Source organism: Xyrauchen texanus, chromosome 32 (genome assembly GCF_025860055.1).
Source record: "Xyrauchen texanus isolate HMW12.3.18 chromosome 32, RBS_HiC_50CHRs, whole genome shotgun sequence".
NCBI lineage: Eukaryota > Metazoa > Chordata > Actinopteri > Cypriniformes > Catostomidae > Xyrauchen > Xyrauchen texanus.
This window is the reverse complement of record NC_068307.1, coordinates 35,987,304-36,011,187: the sequence shown is the minus strand read 5'-3', so window position 1 is coordinate 36,011,187 and position 23,884 is coordinate 35,987,304. Positions and strand designations below refer to the sequence as shown.

The following is a 23,884-nucleotide window of genomic DNA, read 5'->3' as shown; positions in this document are numbered from 1 at the left end:
TTGAATACAGCATCCTCTCCACCTCCTTTCTCTCTCAGCCTTGCTATCTCAGTACCTTGCTCACTCAGTAACCCAGCAACAAACTCCATCATTTCACATTATGCAGTGCTGCTCAGAATCAGGTTGTCTTCAGCACGCTTTTCCACCCCTGACCACCAAGAGGCAGCGTGTGGGGGCAGACATGGGGAGAGCACAGGTACATGCAATAAAGTCTACATTTTCTGAAGAAAGGTAAACATAAATGATGATAAAAAGTAAAATATTAAATAAAATGACAATTTTAGAAAAAAACAAAAAAAAAAACAGGTCAAAATTAACCTTAAAAAGTGTGTCAGCATTATTATTGAATTTTTGCACAGAGATAGGTATCTAGGTCTATATATATATATATATATATATATATATATATATATATATATATATATATATATATTATTATTATTATTATTAAAAATAATAACAATAAAATGAATAATAAATATTTCTAATTTTATTATACAATAGTAATGTATTTCAGTCATACTTTCTTAACTAAAACTATGGGGCTTTTATTTTGATGGCACAGTCGAGGAAGACGGTGACCACAGAGTGTCTGTTTCTGGGCTAGTTCACAGTGCTTTAATATACTTTACTTTCAAAATCTGGTGAATTACTCCTCCTGTTCCTGTTCACATGGTGGCGATGAAGACCACCCCTCCTCCAAACGACCAGGTGCTCTGTCTTACCATGGCTGATGTGAGGAAAACTCTACGTAGAGTCAACCCACAGAAGGCTGCTGGACCAGACAACATTCCTGGCAGAGTGCTCATAGGATGTGCGAACCAGCTGGCAGATGTTCTTACTGACATCTTCAACATCTCTCTGAGCAGCGCTGTCGTTCCAGCGTGCTTCAAGGCCACCACCATCGTTCCAATGCCAAAGAAGTCTTCAGTGTCCTGCCTCAACGACTACCGTCCCGTTGCACTCACACCCATCATCATGAAGTGCTTCGAGAGGCTCGTCATGAGGCACATTAAGACCCAGCTGCCCCCTCACTAGACCCACTGCAGTTCGCATACCGTCCAAACCATTCAACAGACGAAGCCATCGCCACCACCCTCCATCTGGCCCTCACCAACCTAGATAAAAAGGACTCATACGTTTGAATGCTGTTCATAGACTTCAGCTCAGCATTCAACACAATCATTCCTCAGCACCTGATTGGAAAGCTGAACCTGCTGGGCCTGGACACCTCCCTCTGTAACTGGATCCTGGACTTCATGACTTGGAGACCTCAGTCAGTCTGAATTGGGAACAGCATCTCCACCACCACCACACTGAGCACTGGGGACCCCCAGGGCTGTGTGCTCAGTCCACTGCTGTTCACTCTGCTGACTTACGACTGTGCAGCAATGCACAGCTCGAACCACATCATTAAGTTCACCGATGACACAACCTTGGTGGGTCTCATCAGCAAGGACGATAAGTCAGGATACAGAGAGGAGGTGCAGCGGCTAACAGACTGGTGTAGAGCACAGAGTGACCGCTCTCCACTGAACATCGACGGCTCCTCTGTGGAGATCGTCAAGAGCACCAAATTCCTTGTTGTTCACCTGGTGGAGAACATCACCTGGTCTCTCAACACCAGCTCTATTACCAAGAAAGCCCAGCAGTATCTCTACTTTCTTTGAAGGCTGAGGAAAGCACATCTCCCACCCCCCATCCTCACTACATTCTATAGAGGGACTATTGAAAGCATCCTGAGCAGCTGTATCACTGCCTGGTTTGGGACTTGCACCGTTTCGGACCGTAAAGCCCTGCAGAGGATAGTGAGGACAGCTGAGAAGATCATCGGGGTCTCTCTTCCTTCCACCAAAGACATTTACAAAAAACACTGCATCCTCAAAGCAACCAGCATTGTGGATGTCCCCACACACCCCTCACACAGACTGTGTAACAGCTTCTTCCCCCAAGCCATCAGACTCCTCAATACTCAGAGACTGGACTGACACACACACACACACACACACACACACAAACACGTCCTGAGCTGCACTTTAATTATTGTCACTTTATACATGGCTGCTACCTCAATAAATGCTATGTGCATAGAACACTCATCTCATAGTATGTTATGTTTACATTTGGCATTTTTAGAAACTGTCATCTTTTTGCACTACTGTGTACTGGTCAGCAGTCTCTCACTGTGCCTATTGTCCTGTTGATTTGTAGTAATTTATTGTACTGTCCCGTACTTTTTGCACACATTTGCACGTGCACTTTATATAGGTATGTTATTTAGTCTGTGTAGACTCATGTGGTTCTGTGTTTGTCCTATGTTGTTTTATGTAGCACCATGGTCCTGGAGGAACATTTTCTCATTTCACTGTGTACTGTACTAACTGTATATGGTTGAACCACAATAAAAACCACTTGACTTGACGTGATTTAAATGGTGCTTTTATGGTTCTTTTATGCAGTTTTTGGAGCTTGCCGGTAACTAACATGTGTGCTATTGGGGGGGGGGGGTCATGTTAACGTGTTGGTCTGCAGGATAGGGAGAGCGGTAAGGCACGTCACCTAGGTCGTAATTATCTCTAACACCTGTCTCTCATTATGTAAAGGATCTTAGTTCAGGGGAAATGGAGGAGTCAGGAGAAAGCAAAGCGTGTTCAAGGTCAGACTTTTTATTCTTCAGCTTCACGAAATTGACAGTAACCGTCAAAACAAATAAACACTTTTCTAAATAAATGAGTATCTCTGATAATTGTGTTGGTCTTCCTGGTCACTCTCTCCTCTCTCTGACGCTCTGGCGAGCCTTTTCAGGTCCGCCATCACTATTATGAGAGACAGGTGTTAGAGATAATTACGACACAGGTTACGAACCTTACTGCTCTCCCTCTCCTGCAGACCGACACATGACCACGCCCCCCATGCCTCAACATGACTAAAACATGGCGGGCTCGTCGGACGAATACCCGATATGTAAGTAGCGGAGCCTATACCAATCCAGATATTGGATTGGTCCATCTCTACTTGTTGCATTATATGCCAAAAAGTTGTTTTTCCAAAGTTAAAGGTTTCTATAACTCCAGAAGAATTAAAAATATCTTAATATCCTTTCAGATTCTGGTTCAAAATCTATTTTCCTCTTTTTAAACGCTCTATATGGTTAAAGTCAAGAGATATGGGGCTCTCAATGTGGCTACATTAAATATATATATATATATATACTCACCTAAAGGATTATTAGGAACACCTGTTCAATTTCTCATTAATGCAATTATCTAATCAACCAATCACATGGCAGTTGCTTCAATGCATTTAGGGGTGTGGTCCAGGTCAAGACAATCTCCTGAACTCCAAACTGAATGTCAGAATGGGAAAGAAAGGTGATTTAAGCAATTTTGAACGTGGCATGGTTGTTGGTGCCAGACGGGCCGGTCTGAGTATTTCACAATCTGCTCAGTTACTGGGTATTTCACGCACAACCATTTCTAGGGTTTACAAAGAATGGTGTGAAAAGGGAACAACATCCAGTATGTGGCAGTCCTGTGGGCGAAAATGCCTTGTTGATGCTAGAGGTCAGAGGAGAATGGGCCGACTGATTCAAGCTGATAGAAGAGCAACTTTGCCTGAAATAACCACTCGTTACAACCGAGGTATGCAGCAAAGCATTTGTGAAGCCACAACACGCACAACCTTGAGGTGGATGGGCTACAACAGCAGAAGACCCCACCGGTACCACTCATCTCCACTACAAATAGGAAAAAAGAGGCTACAATTTGCAAGAGCTCACCAAAATTGGACAGTTGAAGACTGGAAAAATGTTGCCTGGTCTGATGAGTCTCGATTTCTGTTGAGACATTCAGATGGTAGAGTCAGAATTTGGTGTAAACAGAATGAGAACATGGATCCATCATGCCTTGTTACCACTGTGCAGGCTGGTGGTGGTGGTGTAATGGTGTGGGGGATGTTTTCTTGGCACACTTTAGGTTCCTTAGTGCCAATTGGGCATCGTTTAAATGCCACGGCCTACCTGAGCTTTGTTTCTGACCATGTCCATCCCTTTATGGCCACCATGTACCCATCCTCTGATGGCTACTTCCAGCTGGATAATGCACCATGTCACAAAGATCGAATCATTTCAAATTGGATTCTTGAACATGACAATGAGTTCACTGTACTAAAATGGCCCCCACAGTCACCAGATCTCAACCCAATAGAGCATCTTGGGATGGTGGAACGGAGCTGCGTGCCCTGGATGTGCATCCCACAAATCTCCATCAACTGCAAGATGCTATCCTATCAATATGGGCCAACATTTCTAAAGAATGCTTTCAGCACCTTGTTGAATCAATGCCACGTAGAATTAAGGCAGTTCTGAAGGCGAAAGGGGGTCAAACACAGTATTAGTATGGTGTTCCTAATAATCCTTTAGGTGAGTGTATATATATATACTTAAATTTTTCCAGAAGTCATTATAGGTAAGTATTGTATAATCATATAATGAATGCAATAATATAATGAATGCATGCTTTTTAGCAGTTTTTCCACTAATTAACACAAGAAAAATATGTCCTGCTAAATAGGACCTTGCTACATTTATGGTTTCTATACTATAATTATTTTCTGATGAATATTCCGTTTTAATAAAAAATAAATCATATTACAGATGTCACGGATGCATTGTGAATGCCACGTCATGTTATTAAATTATAGTATGGAATAAATCTACATGTCCAACAAGTATGCATAAACTACATGGCATGCAAAAGTAACTTATAGTGTGGAAGAACCTATTTGGTGAATGCACTGAGATCATGTAAGCTAGAAACATCAAAATCCATCATATAGCTCTCTCCCTCTTTGTCCTCTCACACACTCCATTAGACAGAGTCCTACCAATCGAAATACATATAAAACACACACATGGTGGCACACAAAATCAAATATTTACATCGATATTACACATATATTTATACATGGACACAGACAAAGGGCCTTTCCATAACCATCAAAGGCGTACACACACACACACTATAAGATAAAGAGCATTGTGAAGTCAGCACATCTGGTGAAAATAAGCAGTTAGCTAAGTGATTAAACACACACTTCAGCCTTCATCACGGCTGGGGTCCAGAGACACAGCAAGACACACAAACAAACAAGCACACGTGCATATTCTCCATTTAGAAGAATTACCAGCTTTCTCAATACACCCTAAACAATTTCATTCCTCTCCTCTAGCTGATGTGGGCTACGTCTACATTCATCCGGTTACATTTGAAAATGGCGTTTTCGTTTCAAATGCTGTCCAGCCACACTAGCGCTTTCCAAAAGTTGCTTGCCCACACTGAAACGTATGAAAACGCTTAAATCATGTTACTGCGCATACAGAAAATCCCTGTTGCATGTACTGTCTGAAAAGCAATTGTCCTCGTGTTCCGTCGCCGGACACCAATTCTGAGTAAACTTCCCTTTGCCTTTGAAGGAACGCAATGTGATGGTTGTACAAAGTAACATTTATTTTTTAACAACACTATCAAAGTGAGAATCAAGTACAACAACGCTGCTATAACACGGGCCGCCATCTTGATTGTTTTGGTTGGATAGATCACAAGACTGAGTCACATGACTACAAATACATCATCATTTTCAGATATATCCATTTTCACAGTCCACACAACAACGCAAAAACAGCGTTTTCAAATGTATCCACTTTGGAGTGTGTTTTAAAAAGCTCTGTTTTCGCGGACAAAAACGCAGTCTCAGTGCGGACGGACATCCAAAACGGAGAGAAAAAGATGCGTTTTCAAACTAAAACGTATTAGTGTAGACAAGGCATTGATATCTTAACACTGTAATGTCTTTCTCTATGTCTCATAGGACTATTAGAATTACTACCAATTTCGGTTTTTTTAGCTAATTTTTTTTTAGATGAAGTGCACCATTAGCTTCACAAAACGCAATTGGAATACATTATTTTGATTAAAGTCTTATCCGCGACAAATTTTTGCTCTTGATGTAAATACTGTAGGCCATAAAGCTGAATTATGTTATTTCTGCGCCACTAGCACCACCAAACAGAATTGACAGAAACACCGTTTTTACTGTTTTCGAGAAAATGAACCTATGAATGGCTGACTAATAGTTCTCTCTGCAATTAAGCTGAAGTAGGAGAACTTATTTTAACAAAGAAAAAGTACTTTAGCAAGTCTCAAAAAGCATCTGCTAAATAGTCAGCCAAATGAAGCCTCTTTGAAGGTTTCACTTTCTATCTATAGACTTATTCTGAACTCTTTATCACCTAGGAAGGCCAATTTGAAAGCTGAGACCCTTGGGTAATTGAGTCCCTTAGAAATAGGACACCTAACGTGCAGTGAACTCATGCATATACCGTAAAGAGGCACAGAAACACCCCTTACGAAGACAGATGAGTCATTGTCTTCTGTGGAGACCGAAAGAAAAAATGAAATGGGTACATGACTCTGTAATATACGCTGAAAAGCACTTTCATAATTCATAACTGTGCTGTTAAACAGGTGGTTACTTTCCTCTTCAATGTCATGCACTCTGCTAGAATGCTTCTATGTGGGTAACAGTCTGTATGTACTGTAGCTTTGGAGCAATAGGCATCTATTCATCTTCAGACATTTGAAGGGACTTACAAATGTGGAAAGACACAAACAATTTATAATAAAAAAGCCAACTGTATTGGCTGCGCCATAACATGAAATGTCAAAAGTAGGCATGCAACACGAGTGAAAAGAAAATGGAAAAGACTTTCCATTCCATTTCATTTACAAATAAAAATGCCTTTATGCACAACTTTTGGCCTTGAACACCCCAGAGGCAGTTTTATATGGTTGCCAGAACATCTCTGACCCTCTAATGTGTAGCCTGTAGGCTCCCCAGCACGACCTGAGCTCATCAGTGTGATACGACCTGGGATGTATGTTATTATGCCTGCTGGGATTCTAATGAAATTTTGCTCTTCGATTACCTCCCACTGTTTAACACACACACAGGAGACCTGATAGATCAGATGCTCCAGACAGTACACACAGAAAAAAAAAAATCAAGCAAGAGTAGAGGAAGTAAAAAGGATGTTTGTTGGGTGAACATTGTTGTCACGTGTGCATTAAGAAAATATGGCCCCACTCTTGAGGTTTATGGTAATCTACACTAGGGCTGAAACGATTAGTCAACATTATCGACAACGTCGACAACAAAAAATTGCCGACAAAAACTTTCGTGTCGAAAATTTGTTACATGAGATCATATTAAACTCTAAACTCTGAGAGAGCAGCACTGCAGCTCGCGCCTGACTGAGGAGAGGAAGAATTACACAGCTCACAATCCAGATGCACTCTAAACTTTCCAAACAGCTTCAGGTGATGTAGAGTATTGCAAAGTATTATAGGGAATTATAATGCAAAAATACAAAATAAGATGGATTATCTATAACAAACACCATGTTCGAACATAAGGATGCTCATAAGTGTACGTGGTACCAGAGCACCCTAGGCCGAAGGTCGATGATCGATTTTGTAATCGTGTCGTCGGCTCTGAGGCCATATGTTTTGGACACTCGGGTAAAGAGAGGGGCAGAGCTGTCAACCGATCACCATCTGGTGGTGAGTTGGGTCAGGGGGTGGGGAAAGACTCTGGACAGACCTGGGAAGCCCAAGCAAGTAGTGCTGGGTGAACTGGGAACGTTTGGAGGAGGTCCCTGTCCACGAGATCTTCAACTCACACCTCCAGCGGAGCTTTTCAGGCATCCCTGCGGAGGTTGGGGACATTGAACCGAGTGGGCAATGTTCAAAGCTTCCATTGCCGAAGCCGCGGTGGAAAGCTGCGGCCTCAAGGTTTTAGGTGCCGCAAGGGGTGGTAACCCTCGAACACCGTGGTGGACACTGGTGGTCAGGGAAGCCGTCCGACTGAAGAACGAGGCCTTCCGGGATTTGTTGTCCCGGAGGTCTCCGGAGGCAGTTGCAAGGTACCGACAGGCCCAAAGGGCTGCGGCCTCAGCCGTGAGGGAGGCAAAGCAGTGGGTGTGGGAAAAGTTCGGAGAAGCCATGGAGAAGGACTTTCGGTCCACACCAAAGTGCTTCTGGAAAACCGATCCGCCACCTTAGGAGGGGAAGCGGGGAACCATTCAAGCTGTATACAGCAAAGATGGGACACTGTTGACCTCAACTGAGGAGGTTATTGGGCAGTGGAAGGAACACTTTGAAGAACTCCTAAATCCCAACACGCCCTCTATGGTAGAGGCAGAGCCGGAGGATGATGGGGATCAGATTCTATTTCCCTGGGGAGGTCACTGAGGTAGTCAAACAACTCCGCAGTGGCAAAGCCCTGGGGATTGATGAGATCCGACCAGAAATGCTGAAAGCTTTGGATGTGGAGGGGTGTCATGGATGACACGCCTCTTCAACATTGCGTGGAAATCTGGGACAGTGCCTAAGGAGTGGCAGAACGGGGTGGTGGTTCCCTCTTCAAAAGGGGGATCAGAGAGTGTGTGCCAACTACAGGGGTATCACACTTCTCAGCCTCCCTGGTAAAGTTTACTCCAAGGTGCTGGAGAGGAGGGTTCGGCCGATTGTCGAACCTCGGATTGAAGAGGAACAATGCGGTTTTCGTGCTGGCCGTGGAACAACGGACCAGATCTTTACTCTCGCAAGGATCCTGGAGGGGGCCTTATTTTGGGAGTATGCCCATCCGGTCTACATGTGTTTTGTGGATCTGGAGAAGGCATATGACCGGGTCCCCCGGGAGATACTGTGGGAGGTGCTGCGGGAGTACGGGGTGGGGGGATCCCTTCTTAGGGCGATCCAATCCCTGTACGTCCAAAGCGAGAGCTGTGTCCGGGTCCTCGGCACGAAGTCGAGTTCATTCCATGTGGGGGTTGGTCTCCGCCAAGGCTGCGCTTTGTCACCAATCCTGTTTGTGATATTCATGGACAGGATATCGAGGCGTAGTCGGGTGGGGAAGGTGTGCGGTTCGGTGGGCTGGGGATCTCATCGCTGCTTTTTGCAGATGATGTTGTCTTCATGTCATCATCGGTCCGTGACCTTCAGCTCTCACTGGATCAGCTGGCAGTCGAGTGTGAAGCAGCTGGGATGAGGATTAGCACCTCTAAATCTGAGGCCATGGTTCTCAGCAGGAAACCGATGGAGTGCGTACTCCAGGTAGGGAATGAGGTTTTGCCCCAAGTGAAGGAGTTCAAGTACCTCGGGGTCTTGTTCACGAGTGAGGGGACAATGGAGCGGGAGGTTGGCCGGAGAATCGGGGCAGCGGGGGTGGTATTGCACTCGCTCTATCGCACCGTTGTCACGAAAAGAGAGCTGAGCCGAAAGGCAAAGCTCTCGATCTACCGGTCAATTTTTGTTCCTACCCTCACCTATGGTCATGAAGGTTGGGTCACGACCGAAAGAACTAGGTCGCGAGTACAAGCGGCCGAAATGGGCTTCCTCAGAAGGGTGGTGGGCTTCTCCCTTAGAGACAGGGTGAGGAGCTCAGTCATCCGTGAGGAGCTCGGAGTAGAGCCGCTGCTCCTTTGCGTTGAAAGGAGTCAGTTGAGGTGGTTTGGGCATCTGGTAAGGATGCCCCCCTGGCCGCCTCCCTAGGGAGGTGTTTCAGGCACGTCCAGCTGGGAGGAGGCCTCGGAGAAGACCCAGGACTAGGTGGAGAGATTACATCTCCACACTGGCCTGGGAACGCCTCGGGGTCCCCCAGTCAGAGTTGGTTAATGTGGCTCGGGATAGGGAAGTTTGGGGCCCCCTGCTGGAGCAGCTGCCCCCGCGACCCGACTTCGGATAAGTGGTTGAAGATGGATGGATGGAAATACAAAATAAGTACATGCAGAAGCAATCTCGTTGTGGAATAAGTGGAGCTGGAGCTGCCGCTCCACTGAAGAAAAACTTGAGCATCGAGCGTCTTTAAAGGAAACACCTCAGCGTTACATCTTTAATGCAGTTATATTTAATGTGTTATAGCTTTATTTAAGTTCAAATAATATGGAAGCAGTTCATGTAAATAACTGCAAACTATTTTTCTGTGCGGCCACAGAAAAGTTTTCTATGTCCCAATCTAAGGGGGAAGAGACTGAAACTGCACCCGGCTATGGCACACTGTCAATGAGCCAGTGCTGGTAGCCTCAAACGTCAACGAACCAGTGCCTGTAGCCTCAGATATCCGTGTGCCAGCGCCTGTAGCCTCGACCGTCCCTGAGCCAGCGCCTGTAGCCTCGACCGTCCCTGAGCCAGCGCCAGTAGCCGTGACCGTCCAAGAGCCAGCGCCAGTAGCCGTGACCGTCCAAGAGCCAGCTCCAGTAGCCAGGACCATCCAAGAGCCAGCGCCAGTGGTCGTGCCCGCCCTAGAGCCAGCACCTCTCAAGCCTCTCGAGCCTTCCAGGGCTCCGCCTCCCAAGTCTCTCAAGTCTCTCGAGTCTTCCAGGGCTCCTCCTCCCGAGCTTTCCAGAGCTCCACCTTCCGAGTTTCCCGAGCTTTCCAGAGCTCCGCCTTCCGAGTTTCCCGAGCTTTCCAGAGCTTTCCAGAGCTCCGCCTTCCGATTTTCCTGAGCTTTCCAGAGCCCCGCCTTACGAGCTTTCCAGAGCCCCGCCTTATGACCTTTCCAGAGCCCCGCCTTACGACCTTTCCAGAGCCCCGCCTTCGAGCTTTCCAGAGCCCCGCCTTCTGAGCTTCCTGAGCTTTCCAGAGCTCCGCCTCCCGAGCTTTCCAGAGCTCCGCCCTCCGAGCTTCCCAGAGCTCCACCTCTCAAGCCTCTCAAGCCTTCTAGGGCTCCGCCCCTCAAGCCTCCCAGGGCTCCACCCTTCAAGTCTCTCGAGCCTTCTAGGGCTCCGCCCCTCGGGCCTCTCGAGCCTTCTACAGCTCCTCCTCCTGATCCTCCTATGGCTCCGCCTCCTACGGCTCAGCCTCCCGAGCCTCCTTCGGCTCCGCCTCCCGAGCCCCCTACGGCTCCGCCTCCCGAGCCTCCAACGGCTCTGCCTCCCGAGCCTCCTACGGCTCCGCCTCCCGTGGCTCCGCCTCCAGAGACTCCTAGGGCCTCACCTTCCTCGGCTCCGCCTCCGAAGCCTTCCAGCTCACTGCCTGAAGAACCTCCTACGGCGCCACCTCCCTCGGCCCCGCCGCAAGAGCCACCCTCAGCTCCGCCTCCGGATCCTCCCTCAGCCTCGCCTCCGGCACCCCTCCTGGCTCTGCCTCCGAAGCCTCCCTCGGCCTCGCCTCTGGCGCCCCTCCTGGCTCCGCCTCCAAAGTCCTCTACGGCTCCACTTCCTGGGCCTACTACGCAATCGGCTCCCTTGGCCCCGCCTCCTGGGCCTCCCTCGGCTCCCCCTATGCCACCTCCCAAGTCTTCTACGGCTCCGCCTCCGAAGTCCTCCTTGGCTCCGCCGGCCCCTATTCTGCGGCCACCACCCAGGTCCCCCAAGCCTACCCACATCCCGTGGTCAACTCCCAAGCCTCCTGAACCTGTCCCTGCCCTGTGGCCAGCTCCCTGGCCACCTGAACCTATCCTTGCCCTATGGCCAGCTCCCAGGCCACCTGAGCCTGTCCTTGCCCTGAGGTCAGTTCCCAGACCTCCTGCACCTGTCCTTGCCCTGCGGCCAGGTCCCAAGCCTCCTGAACCTATCCTTGCCCTGTGGCCAGCTCCCAGACCTCCTAAACCGGTCCTTGCCCCATGGCCATCTCCCAGGCCACCAAAACCGGCCTCTGTCCTGTGGCCACATCCCAGGTCCCCTGAACCGGCCCTTGGCCCACAGCCATCTCCCAGGCCACCAAAACCGGCCTCAGTCCTGTGGCCTCCTCCTAGGCCCCCTGAGCTGGCCCTTGCCTTATGGCCAGCCCCCAGGCCATCTAAACCTGTCCCTGCCCGGTCAATACCTCCCTGGCCCCCAAACCTGTCCCTTTGTGCCCCCAGGGACTGCCTGTCTGCCCCTCGTTGCCCCTTGGACTTCCTGCCTGCCCTCTGTGCCCCTTGGACTGCCTTGTTCTTTTTCCTTTGTGTTTTGCCTGTCTACTTAGTCAATAAAGATAACTGCGTTTGGATCCGCACCTCCTCGTCTGCCTTCGCTGCCTCATTCATTACATCTTTATTGTTAGTAAGAACGTTTAATAAAGCCTTATAAGTCGGGGCACAAGCTGAATAATCGGTTACGCACTAATGATTAATCGTTGCAATAATCACCTAATAGTTGAATAATTGTTCTAATAATTGGTAGATTAATCGATTAGCAAAACAACTGTTAGTTGCAGCCCTAATCTGCCCTGTAATGTAATGTAGCAGATGGTCACACTACATTTATAGGATCACAAACCAATAAGCACATTATGCATACTTGGTTGAACATTTCATGGATTTTTGGGGGGTAAATTTACATAGAAAGAAGGTGCCAAAAGAATCGTATCGTTGCACGGAGGGGTGAGTTTGTATCGTCAGGCAGGGTGGGGGTGGTTTGTATTGTCAGAAGGGGGTGTGGTTCATCTCTTCTGATTTTTCACATGTGTAGTAATAGGATACAACAGTTTTCAGACATTTCAGTGTGGATGAGAAACTTTTGGAAAATGCTTGAAAACACCAGTGTGGACAGAAAGCATTTCGAAAAAGAAACCATAATTTTCAAATGCATCTGGATTAATGTGGACGTGGCCTAAGAATAAAGCGTCTCCCGCTGTTGTTTTGAATGTGTTTGACAATTATTCTAAATGTTCTAGGAACAAAGACATCACTTCACCAAACCAACAAATATGCTTTCAAATGGTTTATAAAAATTGCACTTCTTACCCAAAGCACATGGAAAATTAGACTCACAATTGATTGCAAGAGTTTTGCAGTTAGCATGTTGCTAAGCTAACAACACGATACTCTAATAAGCATAAAATACACAGCACACATATTGGGTAAAATCAAAAAATTTGAAATGTGTAAAAATAAGAAAACTTTAGATTAAAATATAATTTTTTTTTTCAATACTTTTCATAATTTAATTGATTATATTTATCATCAGAATTTCTCACATATGTCTGCCATCTTGAAAGCCTTAGAATTCAAATTTAGGCAAAAATTATGCTTTTTAAAAGGTAGTTTATTGTTATTACCTAAAGTACCTTGTGAAACACCCTAAATGTCCATATTTTGCTCCATATCTATTCGTTCTGAAGCCATATATATGCTAGTGTACTCCTTAAAGTTGGCAGAATTAACCTTTGGCAGATGTACGCATTAAAAAATGTTAAGTCTTTTTTTTCCTGGAAACCGGACCAAAAATATTGATGATTCATCTTGCACTACACAGATTTTTATCTAATCAAATGCTCTAAAGAATGAGAATCATCCACCCCTAAAACAGACCAACAAGTAGCAAATGAATGTTTATGGCTGTGATGTAACTAAAGCCTATTGGCTATAAAAAAAAAAAAAAATTTAAATGGGGGACAAGCTCTTCAATGTATCCAATCCAAACTTCTTGTTTTAATAGTAAATATGCAGTAAAGTAAACTGTACTCGTCAAATGACTTCTTAAAAAGTCTTTAAAATGCCACCTAGCATTTAAGCAGCTCAGATTGTCTGTCACAATATCTCATTTTAAAAACACTTCATCAAATGGGCCCTCAAAACCTTTGTGGGAAAAAACCCAGGAAGTAACATCGCTGCCTGCTGTTTCTCTTTCCTGTTTTAGTCTCTCTAGCTAAAATCACTAAATTAAATCTGCACCAGTAGCCACGAGAGCTATTCACAAATCATGGAGCTCTCCTACTGAGCTGAGCCCCAACACAAGACCGAACAGCTGTCTTATCTCAACTCACAATCGTCCTTCAAGTCCTCTCAGGAGCACAGCATCATGAAGAACATCCGTCCCCCTCCCCCCTCCAAACTCACCAAAGCTGTGATCCAAATGCTCCTCTTTTCTAAATATAAATAATCAGATCAATTTAACTGCACAAGTGAAGCGGTTTGTAGAGAGGAAGTTTGAAAAGAACATGTTTCTAACAAGTAAGCATTCATTCATCAGAACATGCATCTGTTCTCAGAAATGATTGCCAAGATTTTGCAGAGACAGATTTACTCCCAGGAATATACAGAAATAATGACAATGCCTTGGCTCTGTTTGTGGAGAGAAAAAAATTTGGTTATTCAAAAAAAGTTGGAAGCCACTCAAATCGGATAAAAAATATCCACTGGAAAGAAGTTAATGTTTCAGAGGCCTGTTATTATAATCATAATTTTGACCTCATAAGGCAAAATCTCGCCATAGAATACTTGTCCTTATTTGCTAGTATTCTAAATGGAAAAAGAGTATTTAAGCCACAAGAATTCACCTGTTAAGGTACCAAAAATATCAAACATTATTTTTAGGGTCAACATGAAATCAAGATTGACCCCATTTACTTTCTTAAAACACATTCTTGGTCACATTGTGCATGATACATCCGTGCATGTTATTTTTTAAAGAAAAACAATATTACTCTTGCGCTTTGACCTAAGACTCATTTTCAAATGCACACGCAATCATTAATGTGAGTATGGCCCTGAGGTCATGACAGGGGTCCGACCATAACATGCAACAAGGTCAAAGGTTAAAGCTATTTACTTACTAGGTCATGGTTGGTTGAGTTGGAGTCATCCTGAGGAAAGGGGATGTATACAGCTAAGGCCATGCAGTTGGCGAAAATCGCTATCAATATAAAGATATCAAATGGCCTGAAATAAAAATTAAGGAGTATAGCAAAGAGAATATAATATAATCAAAGACAGAGGCACCCAATATCTCAATGCAGTCATATGTTTCAGTAGACCGTGGCACTATCAACAGCGAGGTCTTGGGTTCGAATCCCAATGGGGAGCACACTGGTCAAATGTAGCTTGATAAAAACACATGCATGAATAAAACCATCTTCCAAATGAGTAAATGTCATCAGAGGTACCGGTACTTCAATTGCAGTACATCAAGAACCACTAAGGCCACATCCACTCCAATCCATTTTTGTTTCCTAACATCATCTTTTTCAAAGTATTCTATAATGGAGGCCATTTTTCTACTGTGGAGAAATCATACTAATACGTCCATACTAAAAGTTTTCGTTTATGAGAGGCTTTAATGTAGCAAAATCAATTCCTTATCAACTGAAAACGTATTAGTGTGGACATGGCCTTAGTTACCGTTCTGCATATTCCAAAGTTGAATTAAATAAAAATCAAGGTCAAAATGTAGTTGACTATACATTTTCAACTAAATTTTGCTAGATTCAAATGGAATTACTCCAAGCCTGTTATTCTCCAACTCCGCTAATCAAAGTTTCAAGGACTAAATCTTTTCTTTGGTCAACAAGACATTGTGGCGTAGAGCAACTTGAGTCATGTGTGCCTAAAAATAAATTGAGAAAACTAATGTAACAATGCTGTTGACACCTCTACCCTGCCTCTAATGCAAACACAAAATGCAAATGAAAAGAATAAGCTGTCGATCACATCGAATGTGTTTTTGCGTCTGCACAGTTGTAGTTGATTTTCTACGTAAACATGTGTCAGATAGACATCTTTGACCAGTGCACCGTGTATCGCTGTTTTTTTATTCAACATCTTATGCAGGAGTGCCAAATTTTAATTCATTTAATTCAATTAAAAAAGAACTTCACATTTTTGAAAAGCATCTCAAACACCTGCGTTCAGTTATATTCATTGTGAGGCATCTAGCTTTTTTAGCACAAGAGCGCCTTCTGTGTTTATGGCCCCTGAGACAACCTGCAATTGAAGTTGAGGATAAAACATTTACATTAAACATTCTACATTCTTTAAATGAATCTACACTTCTATTTCACAAACATTGTGAAGTTTACTGCTTCATATATATATATATATACATACATATAGTGACGAGGAGGAGGGCTGGGCCATTTGGATGGACTTAAGTCTTAAGTTAAATTAAAAGAATTTTGTTTTTCACTAACTAACACACATCAGTTAGTTACGGTCCTCGAATCTGATTGGACAAGAGACGTTCCATGAGCACTGATGGTCTGACACCATTAGCACTCTGGCGCTTCACTGTGTGTGTATCACTCCGCTTGTGTTCGTCATCTTAAACTAAAGTGTAAGAGCAGTGCATATGTGTTAAGAGCTAAAGTAAGCTATGTGTCTCTTTTTATATCTCTTTTTTTTTACATTCAAAATTAATAATTTTTTGTGTGTAATATGACCCAGTTGGTGATTGGTGAGTTGCATCATAAACATAACATTTTTAGGTCACTGTGTCAAGTTAAATATAGTTTAATACTTAGAACACAGCTTGAGATCTCTTAGTTCGAATTTGCACTCCATCACGTGTTTTGAACATATGAACGTAACGCATGTTTTTGTTGTGGTGTCTGCTGAAGGGTGTTTTTCTTCACTGTATAAACTGCGAGTTGCCCATACAGCTGAAGTTTCACTACACTGGAGTAAACAGGTGGTACTACAAGCTTGCATTTCTCAGAAATCTTCCTTATTATGGTCCGGGGGCATGCAATTTATTGCGTTAATTTTTATTAAATCGCACTGAATTAACGTGTTAAATCGACAGCCCTAATATATATATATATATATATATATATATATATATATATATATATATATATATATATATATATATACTTGTGTCCAAAACACTTGAAGGAGTGCACATTCGAACTAAGAGATCTCAAGCTGTGTTCTAATTATTAAACTATATTTAACTTGACACATTGACCTAAAAATGTTATGTTTATGACGCAACTCACCCAAGACACAAGCATGTCTGATGCAGGAGTACATTGACATAAATAAATCTCGAATATACAGTATATAGTGAAAGAAGAATGAAGCATTACATACAGTATTTGATATTGAGTGTAACTTTGTGGAAGCTAATGTTAGCCTAGTGCAAAATATCCACAGTAGACTATGCTAAGGTGGTTTGCTGGTTTTAGCTGATTTCCCAGCCTGGCCCAGAAGGATTGGCTGGTCTGTGTTGCTGGTTTTAGAGGTGTTTTTAGGCACTTGTCAGTTGGTCAGACTGGGGAACCAACTGGCTGACCAACTAAAATCGCTAAAAACCACCTTGGCCAGGTGGGAAACCAGCTAAAACATTTTAAACCAGCTAAAATCAGCAAACCACCTTAAGGTGGTCTCTGCTGGATTTTTCGCACTTTGCTAACATTAGCTTCAATGTAGTAACACTCAATATCAAATACTGTATGTAATGCTTGACTCTTCTTGCCATATATATTTTATATTTAGATGCAACTACAGTAAAAGAGTAAAGTTCTGACTGAATGTGCTATAGAGTTCAAAAAATTATAATAAATAGGTACAGTGCAAAAAATAGAACTGAATGTAGGTGTCTCAAGAAACATTTAATTTGACATGGCATCTAAAAGATCAAAAGATATCTGTCTAGCGCATGTTTACAAAGAAAAACAATTGAAAAATAGCGCAGATGGTCACAAAAATATGTTTTGTGTGAACGGCTCCCAACAAATTAACTCATCTGGACTTTTTTTGATACTCTCAAATGAATTTCCTCAGTACAAGTGTAAATTAATTGGAGCTCTGCCGATTGGACGTCATAGCATCTTTATCTTCCCTGTGGGACTTGGAAGAAAAATTGTTTTCAAAGCACGTCTATACAGACTGACTTTCTTACTGAAGATTAAGGTGTTCCTCGCTGCAGGGAACATAGCTTCTCTCTAATAAAGACCACCAGGCAGGCTTCAGCTGGAGATAAGTCTCCCCATACTGAGACCTCTGGATATCTAGATGCAAAGGTGAACCACTTTAATTTGTTTACCTATTCTCTTGATGTTTCTCTCAATAACTTCATCACACCTTCAACTATTTTCAGCATCGGGCCACAAGCAAACCAGTTTTTCTGTTCACCGAACACAGGGGCTGTTCACCGAACACAGTTTTGAATCCATCTGCCCTATTTTTCAATAGTTTTGTGAATGATAGGTGTCATGCTGTTCTTTTCAGCATCTCGATCATGAAGTAAAAAAGAACTTCAACTTTTAGAAATGCGGCCCCTAACATATACAGGACCTACAGTACATACTGTGTTTACAAACAACAAACTCTGACCTGTTTTTCAATTGTTTCTCTATGTAAACATACGCAACATGCTTTTGTCTGTCACACCATTTTGAGTGTCTTGCGCAAGAGCGCTCCGTTTTTTTAGATGCTGTGTCAAGTTAAAAAGATCTTCAACTTTTAAAAGTGCATCTTGAGACACCTGCGTTCTGTTCTATTAGTTGCACAGCTCTGTCATTTTTTGATATAGTCCTAAAATATAATATACTGCATTCCGTAACACTTTAAGGTGAACTATGTGATAAAGTTTAATAAGTATAATACATTTGACAAATAATGCACTTGAGATGAAGACTCCAGTTAGGGGCCTAGAAAAAAGTTTTATCCTACATGAAGGTGGCTGCCAAGTTGAGATCACAATAGTATTGGTAACCAAAACGTTTTTCGTGTAGTCAATGTAATTTCGACCAGCGAAATATAATTGTAAACATTTTTGAAGAAAACATGAGTGGTGCTCGGCCAAAGCTCTCCCCTTACAAAAAATGCAGAGTTCAGACAAACTTCCCGCGAATTTCCCACTCATTATTTTAACATACAAATGAGCTTGTGATTCGCTGCAAACCTTTGCCAGAGGTTTCTAGCTCTCCACCGGTAGTGGCGACAAACCTTTGGCGACAATGAAGAGCACAGCTCATTTGCATGTGAAAATAATGAGTGTCGAATTTGTGGCAAGCTTGTGGCAAGTTTGCCAGAACTCTCGATTTTTGTAAGGGTCCTCCTCAATGCTAGGATGCTCGTGATGCAAATTCTGTCATCAGCTAGTATTTACTGTGCTAAATGGGAATCACAAAACAGCTGTAGTGCCCAATGCATCTAACACATTTGTATGGGCTTGCGGACAAAGAGTATACTTCAAATGGCTAAGCGCTTGACCGAATGCAACATAAAATGTTAAGCAGAAAAACAAAGTATGCCTTAGCTATCACCACAAAAAAATTACTTAATGCACCTTAAGCATCCAAACATAAAGCCTTGATATTACTTGATCTTGACAGAAAGTTGTGGTGTGAAATAAGAGAACCAATCTTAGCATATGGATTGCTTGAGAAATGATAAAGGATACTTCCATTCCACGAGGCTAATACAAGCCCGGCGTATGGGGTTGTTGAGGTTGAGGCAGAAGAGAGCTCTCTGTGGCCGCGTGTTGGCCGAACTTCCCTGCTTTTTGCTCTTGGCATACTGCTGCCGCTTCTTCTGTGCCAGCGAGCCCACCGGTATCACTGAAGGTATGGGCACCGGTACGGCCACCGAGGCTGCAGGAGGCGCCGTAGGTGGAACAGGGCCGTTGGCGCTCATGGTGTGGGTGTGGGCGTTGGCCTGTGCGGGGCGTCCACCAGCATGGGCCTGCCAGGGGAGAGGACACAGGGGTGGGCGCAGGAGCAGAAGGTCTCACCAACACGCTGGCACGTCACCAGAGAGAGGGACTCTGGTACTGCTGGCATAATTTGCCTCTGTGAAAAGTCAAAAAGGCATGTTAGACAATGTATATGTGTCATACAGGATTGAGCAAAACTACATAGTTTTTCATCCATCACACTGATGAACACCTTTACCAATTTTTTTACCAGCTTATCCAATGTGCACAAATGTTGTTTATGTTCCCTTTACAAAAGGCTTCACTACAATGTTGCGCTGCTAAGCGCTACAGGGAGACACGTCTTTAGTGTGACCAGCTGAATATGTATGCAACACGTCAATGAACATTGACTGGAATTTATAACCTCTGCCGATGTAATCATTGGATGCACCTGGCGCAGTGGCTATAAATAGATGCGTCACCGGTGCATCATCACATTTCGTCTTCAGAGCCATTCTGTTATGTGTGCTTTCACAAATCTGTCAAACTTTCTTTCCTCTGTTAGGAGTTAGATTCCGTTAGGCAGTGTGCAGTTGATACCTTTTCTCCTTTCTGTTTCCTCTGAAAAGAAAAGAAAATACGAATATATATATATATATATATATATATATATATATATATACGGTCATTTAAAAAAGAGAGAGAGAAATGACTGAGAATCAGGGCAAACGATGCGTGTCTCCCTGTCTCCGCTTTTTGCCCGAGACGGACACGCATCAGTTTTGTTTAATTTGTTTGGGGAAGAGCATGCTGCTCTGCGTTGTGGCAGGGTGGGTGCGAGCATTGTGATCTGCTTTCGGGCAGAGTGCTTCGGCTCGCCTCGCTCACTTCCGGGAGTCAGCGCCCACACTTCACTCGTGGGGCTCTCGCATGGATCTGGCGGAGGAGCGGGAGACGGGTTTTCCCTTTCGCCCGCTCTCTCCACAGATCCAGCCGGTCCTTCCCGTGATCTTGAAGCGCTACGACGCCTCTTCAGTTCATGAGGAAGACCGCGACTCACTTGGTTCAGCGGAGCTACCCACGCCGGGCATTCCGTGCTTGATAAACCAGCAGAGGAATTGCTCGACGTGGTTTCTCATGCTGTGGCCAAGCTTAAATTAGACTGGCCATGACAACAAGAGACCCCCAAACATTCCAAATTGGCAGATAGATTTTTGTCTGGTGGCCGGGGGAAGGGAACGCCTCATCAGTCCCTTCCCTTCTTTAATGATCTCCATGACGAGCTTTCTCGTTCATGGAAGAGACCTTATACTTCCCATGTTCACGTGCCCTCGACGTCTATATATTCGACTATCGTGGGTGCTGAGGCACAGGGGTATTCGATGATGCCGCAGGTTGAAGAGACACTTGCGGGCTATCTCTCACCAGGCTCGGCATCATCAATGAAAAGACCCTCACTCCCCACGAAGCCGTGCAGGACCACCTCCACGCTAGTGGGGAAGGCATATCAAGCGGCGGGTCAGGCTGGTGCTGCCCTGCACACCATGGCGGTCTCGCAGGCATATCAGGCCGATCTGCTTAAGGACCTGAGTGCAGGTTCCGCGCCCGACGAGGAAGCATTTTCTGAGCTTCGTCAAGCTACGGACCTGTCTCTTCGTGCGACCAAGCAGACAGCCCGTGCTATTGGCCGGTCTATGTCCGCATTGGTCAGCACGGAGAGACATTTATGGCTCAACCTATCAGGCATCAAGGACAAAGATAAAACTTTTCTCCTTGATGCCCCAATTTCGCCGTCTGGGCTTTTCGGAGATGCTATGACTACGGTTATCTCCAGGTTCCAGGAGGCAAAAAGCCATGAGGAAGCGTTTGGGCAATTCTTCCCTCACCGCACTCAGGGGGCGGGGCCATCGGCCACCCAGTCCCACCCTGGTGCTCTTAGAAGAGAGGCTCAAAAACAGAGTGTGGCGGGCCGTGCTCCCCCTCGTCAGGACTGGGGAAAGGCTCATCGCCCCCAACAGCCTCCAAAGCAAGATCTCAGGGCAGTTATCTCAAGGAGGAAAAAACCCTGAGTGTCTTGCACTTAACCCAGTGGGGTAGCTCCCTCGGGACGGGCGCGTGTTCTATTCACTACGCCCCTCCCGGTACCCTCACGAATCCTCTCCTTCCCCGCCGCCTTTGGCGTTTTAGGAAGCAGAGGTTTCTAACTAAAAGTTGGGTGTACCGCTGTTCCTGCCTTATTTCAGGACGCGGAACACCTGACACCCCCTCAACAGGAAGTGTTCATATATAATACCCACCTCATAGATCCTGGCAGCGTGGAAACTTCTGCCGGATGTATTCTTTTCTGTGGGTCTTATAAGGGCGTCAGGATTTAATTCACTCGCCGTTTTTTCCGTGCTTCAACAGTATGTTCCCACTACCGTGAACCGGATTTCTTCTTATGTAAAAAGAAAAATCAATCTCCTGGTTAAAGGGGCCACGGTATGTGTTCCCCTTCCAGAGAGAGAGTTAGGCTATTACACTACATACTTCCCGTTTCCCATGGAGGGTGAGGGGTGGCGTCTGGCTTAGATCTTAAAGCTTGAACTACCCGTGGGTGTTCAAGTCCAAGATGATGCCTGTTAAGACGGTCGTGTCTCAAACCCTACAACTTGTTCGGCTGGTCACCATCGATCTTATAACGCACTTCTATACTTCATTTAGAAGTTCTGCCACAACATGGAAAGTTCCTGAGGTTCACTTTCGGGGGCAAAGTCTTCCAGGGTCAGGTTCTTTCTCTCAGCCTAGCCCTTTTTTACCCGCACATTCACAATGCATGATGTAGCGCTGGCTCCTTGCGACTCCGGGGCATCTGCATTCTGAATTATGTAGATGACTACCTGATCCTAGCGCAGTTTCAGGAACTGGCAGTTCAGCACAGGGACATCGTCTCAGCTCATCTGTTTCTCCGGGGTTGAGGCTCAACGCCAAGAAGAGCGTCCTCTCTCCCACTCAGAACACTGTCTATCGGCGCATCGTATGGAGTTCAATCTCAATGCGGGCACAACTGTCTCCCGCTAGTATTGAGTCCATTTAGATCACCATGAGCAAAGTCAGGCTAGGGCAAGGTTGCACTGTTATCGGTATCAATGATTTCCAGGTCTCAGGGCGAAGGCGTCCACAGTGATCCCTCTGGACCTTCTGTTCATGAGACCGTTTTTGTTGTGGCCAAAAGCCAGGGGATTCTTCCAAGGGCCAAAACCCCTAGGCTAAATAGGGTTATGCACCTCAGGCTTCGTTCCCTTTCTATGTGGTTCAGACCCCGGTTTTCTGCCTTGGGTCCCACTCTAGGTGCGTCTTGTTGTCGCAGGCTGCTAACGACAGACGCCTCCCTGATGGGCGGGGTAGCGGCCTTAAGTGGTCGTCCAGCTTAAGGGGATAGGAGGGTTGTCAGCTCGGTTGTCACAGTCACTGTCTCGGGTTGATGGCTGTATTTCTGGCCCTGAAATACCTCCTCCTGAGGCTGCCATGTCTTGGTGCTTGGTGGACAATGCAGCGGTAGCCTCTTACATAAATCATCAAGGAGACCCACGTTCTTGTCAGCTGTATTTCTGACACGTTGGGTTCTCCATAGGGCCCAGGGCAAGCTCCTGTCACTCAGGTCAGTTATATCCCTGGATGCCCGTATATGGGAGCAGATTTACGGTCCAGACAGAAAATACCAACGGGGAGTTAAGAACTCCACCCTAAGGTAGTAGTTGCCCAGAGTTACGCCAGCAAGGGTTTTTGCCTCTTACTGATAGCACCAGCTGGCCGAACAGGGCTTGGTTCTCAGAGCTAATCTCTTCCCTCGACGGCTCGCCTTTGGCGATGCCGAACAGGAAGGATCTTCTGTCTCAGGCACAGGGCAATATTTCATCCCTGCCCCAAATTGTGGAATCTTTCATGTTTGGCCCCTAAGGGTACCAACTGAGGGACACAGGGCTCTCTCCTGAGGTTATCGAGACCTTTTTAAATGCCGGGCTTTTTCCACTTGGAACAAGTTTGGGTGAGATCTTAGGGCAGAAGAGGACCTCTTAGCCTCTATGAATAGCACAATGTCTCCTCTACTTCTCCCTGAAATCACCCAGCCCCTTGGGTCTGGACGTTAAGACACATACATGACCCAGAATGCGTCTGTATGCGTTTCTTTCCCGGTTTCTCTGCTCCCGGAGTCTTGGCAATGTTCACCAGCAAGGGTCTTGCCTCCTATTAATGGCTGCGCTGGCTGAACAGGAAATGGTTCTCGGAGTTAATATCTCTCCTCAACGGTTCGCCTTTGGCGATTCCGATCAGGTAGGACCTTCTTTCTCAGGCTCAGGGGGCATATTCATCCCCAGCCCGAATTGTGAAACCTTTCATGCTTGGCCCCTGTAGGGTACCAACTGAGGTTCACAGGGCTTTCTCCTGAAGTTATCGAGACCATTGCAAGTGCTAGGGCTCCCTCCCTTGGAACTGATCTGG

General features: G+C 45.2%; 1 protein-coding gene across 1 annotated transcript in view; it reads right to left on the bottom strand.

The window, feature by feature from the left end:
- cacna1da (calcium channel, voltage-dependent, L type, alpha 1D subunit, a) overlaps positions 1–19,401 on the bottom strand; it is a 138,251-nt gene extending 118,850 nt beyond the window's left edge. The window contains exons 1-2 of the mRNA XM_052101064.1: positions 19,169–19,401; positions 14,598–14,703 (exon numbers count right to left, since the gene is read on the bottom strand). Coding sequence (XP_051957024.1) covers positions 14,598–14,703; positions 19,169–19,401 — 339 coding nt within the window. The remainder of the gene's footprint in view (positions 1–14,597; positions 14,704–19,168) is intronic.
- Between the last annotated feature and the right edge of the window lie 4,483 nt (positions 19,402–23,884).